This window comes from Oncorhynchus clarkii, chromosome 21 (assembly GCF_045791955.1).
Source record: "Oncorhynchus clarkii lewisi isolate Uvic-CL-2024 chromosome 21, UVic_Ocla_1.0, whole genome shotgun sequence".
NCBI lineage: Eukaryota > Metazoa > Chordata > Actinopteri > Salmoniformes > Salmonidae > Oncorhynchus > Oncorhynchus clarkii.
Genome location: NC_092167.1, coordinates 6,549,119 through 6,553,208, shown reverse-complemented (window position 1 = coordinate 6,553,208; position 4,090 = coordinate 6,549,119). Strand labels below are relative to the sequence as shown.

The 4,090-nt window shown below is 47.6% G+C and overlaps 1 protein-coding gene across 1 annotated transcript in view; it reads left to right on the top strand.

Moving 5' to 3' along the window:
• The first annotated feature begins 1,792 nt into the window (after positions 1-1,792).
• Positions 1,793-4,090, top strand: part of LOC139379283 (protein O-mannosyl-transferase TMTC2-like) — a 59,531-nt gene continuing 57,233 nt past the window's right edge. Inside the window, exon 1 of the mRNA XM_071122085.1 lies at positions 1,793-2,476. Within this exon, the coding sequence (XP_070978186.1) occupies positions 1,793-2,476 (684 nt within the window). The remainder of the gene's footprint in view (positions 2,477-4,090) is intronic.

The window sequence follows — 4,090 nt, the reverse complement described above, 5'->3', positions numbered from 1 at the left end:
TATATAGACTGTGTTGATTGAGCCTTCTACAGTATGGTCTGTGGTAGATAGACTGTGTTGATTGAGCTAGCTGCAGTATGGTCTGTGGTAGATAGACTGTGTTGATTGAGCTAGCTACAGTATGGTCTGTGGTAGATAGACTGTGTTGATTGAGCTAGCTACAGTATGGTCTGTGGTATATAGACTGTGTTGATTGAGCTAGCTACAGTATGGTCTGTGGTAGATAGACTGTGTTGATTGGGCCTGCTACAGTATGGTCTGTGGTAGATAGACTGTGTTGATTGAGCCTTCTACAGTATGGTCTGTGGTAGATAGACTGTGTTGATTGGGCCTTCTACAGTATGGTCTGTGGTATATAGACTGTGTTGATTGAGCCTTCTACAGTATGGTCTGTGGTATATAGACTGTGTTGATTGAGCTAGCTACAGTATGGTCTGTGGTAGATAGACTGTGTTGATTGGGCCTGCTACAGTATGGTCTGTGGTAGATAGACTGTGTTGATTGAGCCTTCTACAGTATGGTCTGTGGTAGATAGACTGTGTTGATTGGGCCTTCTACAGTATGGTCTGTGGTATATAGACTGTGTTGATTGAGCCTTCTACAGTATGGTCTGTGGTATATAGACTGTGTTGATTGAGCTAGCTACAGTATGGTCTGTGGTATATAGACTGTGTTGATTGAGCTAGCTACAGTATGGCCTGTGGTAGATAGACTGTGTTGATTGGGCCTGCTACAGTATGGTCTGTGGTAGATAGACTGTGTTGATTGAGCCTTCTACAGTATGGTCTGTGGTAGATATACTGTGTTGATTGAGCTAGCTGCAGTATGGTCTGTGGTAGATAGACTGTGTTGATTGAGCCTTCTACAGTATGGTCTGTGGTAGATAGACTGTGTTGATTGAGCTAGCTGCAGTATGGTCTGTGGTAGATAGACTGTGTTGATTGAGCTAGCTGCAGTATGGTCTGTGGTAGATAGACTGTGTTGATTGAGCCTTCTACAGTATGGTCTGTGGTATATAGACTGTGTTGATTGAGCCTTCTACAGTATGGTCTGTGGTAGATAGACTGTGTTGATTGAGCTAGCTGCAGTATGGTCTGTGGTAGATAGACTGTGTTGATTGAGCCTTCTACAGTATGGTCTGTGGTAGATAGACTGTGTTGATTGAGCTAGCTGCAGTATGGTCTGTGGTAGATAGACTGTGTTGATTGAGCCTTCTACAGTATGGTCTGTGGTTTATAGACTGTGTTGATTGAGCTAGCTACAGTATGGTCTGTGGTATATAGACTGTGTTGATTGGGCCTTCTGCAGTATGGTCTGTGGTAGATAGACTGTGTTGATTGAGCCTTCTACAGTATGGTCTGTGGTATATAGACTGTGGTGATTGAGCTAGCTGCAGTATGGTCTGTGGTAGATAGACTGTGTTGATTGAGCTAGCTACAGTATATGGTTCATGTCCTGCATTTCACAAGTCTTTGACTGACTCTTCCAGGAAGCTGTTGTGTTAGAGGAGTCATTTATCATGCAGAGTTTGATATCTCTGGGGTGAATCATCTCGTTTGTCACAGTCTGTTAGTGTACATGTGTTCCCCTTAATTATGTGTTAATTGTGAGATAGTGGAGAGGCCTCAGGGGCCAATAATCACCTGACAAAGTGTGTGTGTGTGTTCACACCATGCTCCATCCATCACAGTTATTATCACATCAAGGTTCATCTGCGCCATTCTCTCACGGTCGCTACATCAATGACTACCACTTTATCTCTCTCTCTGACTGAAAACCCCTTTTCATCTAGATGGTATCCAAACTGACACTGACCCTCCTCTTTCTCTCTCTTTCTCTCTCTCTCTCCGACAGCCGTGCGATCAAGACCAACCAGGACCTTCTCCCCGAGATCCCGTGGACCAACGTCCTGTATGATGACTTCTGGGGCACCCTGCTCACCCACAGCGGCAGCCACAAGTCTTTCCGACCCCTCTGCACCCTCTCTTTCCGCCTCAACCACGCCCTGGGCGGCCTGCGCCCCTGGGGCTACCACCTGGTCAACATGGGCCTCCACGGGGCTGTCACAGGCCTTTTCACTGCCCTCTGTCGCCCCCTCCTGGGGGGAGGTCCGTGGAGTCTTCTGGTGGGGCTCCTCTTCGCCTCCCACCCGGTGCATACGGAAGCCGTGGCGGGGGTGGTGGGGAGGGCCGACGTTGGTGCGGCACTGCTGTTCCTCTTGTCTCTTCTCTGTTACACAAGGCACTGCGGGCTCCGCTCGGCCTACACAGCCTCTTCTAGGGACTGTCAGACCAGGGGCTGTGGTAGACGCCGAGCCTGGACGTGGATGTGGCTGCTGGGGAGCCTGGTCTGCGCAGCGTCCAGCATGCTGTGGAAGGAGCAGGGAGTCACGGTGCTGGCCGTATCAGCGGCTTACGACCTCTTTGTGTTCCAGCGGCTCCGGTTCCGCCAGGCGGTGGTCGTGCTCCTGGGGAAGGTAAACAACATTGCCCTCTGTTTACAAAGTGCCACTCCTCTTTGTGTCTCTGCGTGTATCCAATTTCCTCTTCCCCCTACGGAGGGGAAACCTCAGCCGACCACAAATGGTTCCTGTGTGTGTATACAATTCAGATTGTTTATGGGGAAGTCGTGTGTGTGTGTGTGTGTGTTTGTTTTTCATTAAGAGTGTAATTTGAAAGCATTTATCCTACCACTACCATGCGCACAGCTGAGGAATGCAAAATAAGTGTGTTTTTTCTTCCTCTAAATGGAAATCAAATATATACAGAGGAGGAAATGAGGGACAGAATCCAACAGTTTTGTCAGTTTCCACCGAGTCCTCATCACTGAGGTAAACAGTTACACTGAAACATGCGTCTGGTTCAGAATCTTTCCCCGATGACGTCTGTCTGTGTAAGCTTGTGTGTGTGTGTGTGTGTGTGTGTGTGTGTGTGTGCTCCTGTGAGCTTTCTACGTGTGTGTGTGTGTGTGTGTGTGTGTGTGTGTGTGTGTGCTCCTGTGAGCTTTCTATGTGTGTGTGTGTGTGTGTGTGTGTGTGTGTGTGTGTGTGTGTGTGTGTGTGTGTGTCATGCAGTAGGGTTATTTTGAGGTGACAAAAGAAAGGTATGCTCTCGCACTGCAGAGACAATGATACACTTCCTTCTCCTGCATAGTCAGTTTCAGGTACAGCGTCCATCCAATTAGACACATAGGGCATAGAAAGGTAATATATATGTTCTTAGTAGTACAAGTGGAGTTCTTTACCCTGAACAGAGAAACACACTCACACACAGACAGATACACAGATACACACACACATGCTCAGACAGGGAGTTACCATCCTGTAGGCTATCTTCCACGGCACGCATAGTCACACACACACACACACACACACATATATATACAGAGACACACACACACAGACAGATACACAGACCCACACACTCACGCATAGTCACACACACACACACATATATATACACAGAGACACACACACACAGACAGATACACAGACACACACACTCACGCATAGTCACACAGACACACACACTCACGCATAGTCACACACACACACACACACACACACACACACACACACACACACACACACACACACACACACACACACACACACACACACACACACACACACACACACACACACACACACACACACAGATACACAGACACACACACTCACACAGAGACACATAAACAGACATACAGATACACAGACAGACACACATACACACACTGCCTATTCTCTGTGAGAAAACACCCATCTAGAGCTGCTACATACAGGATGAGGACAGGCAGGGTGCATGAAAGACACAGTGACATACTGTATCTCACACAGGCACTCCTGCTCTCAGATCTATATAGCAGCCCTTGTAAAAACATCATGATAGGAGAATAAAGATTCTCCTTGAGGTTTTACTGGGCAAGGACAGTCTGGTCCATGTGTGTGTGTGTGTGTGTGTGTGTGTGTGTGTGTGTGTGTGTGTGTGAGCGAGAGAGAGTGTTACCTTGTAACTCTGTGTAAGTGTGCTTACACACCCTGTGCTCTGATGCAGCTTTGCTGTAGTCCTCTTTGGCAGCTTGCTATCCTAAA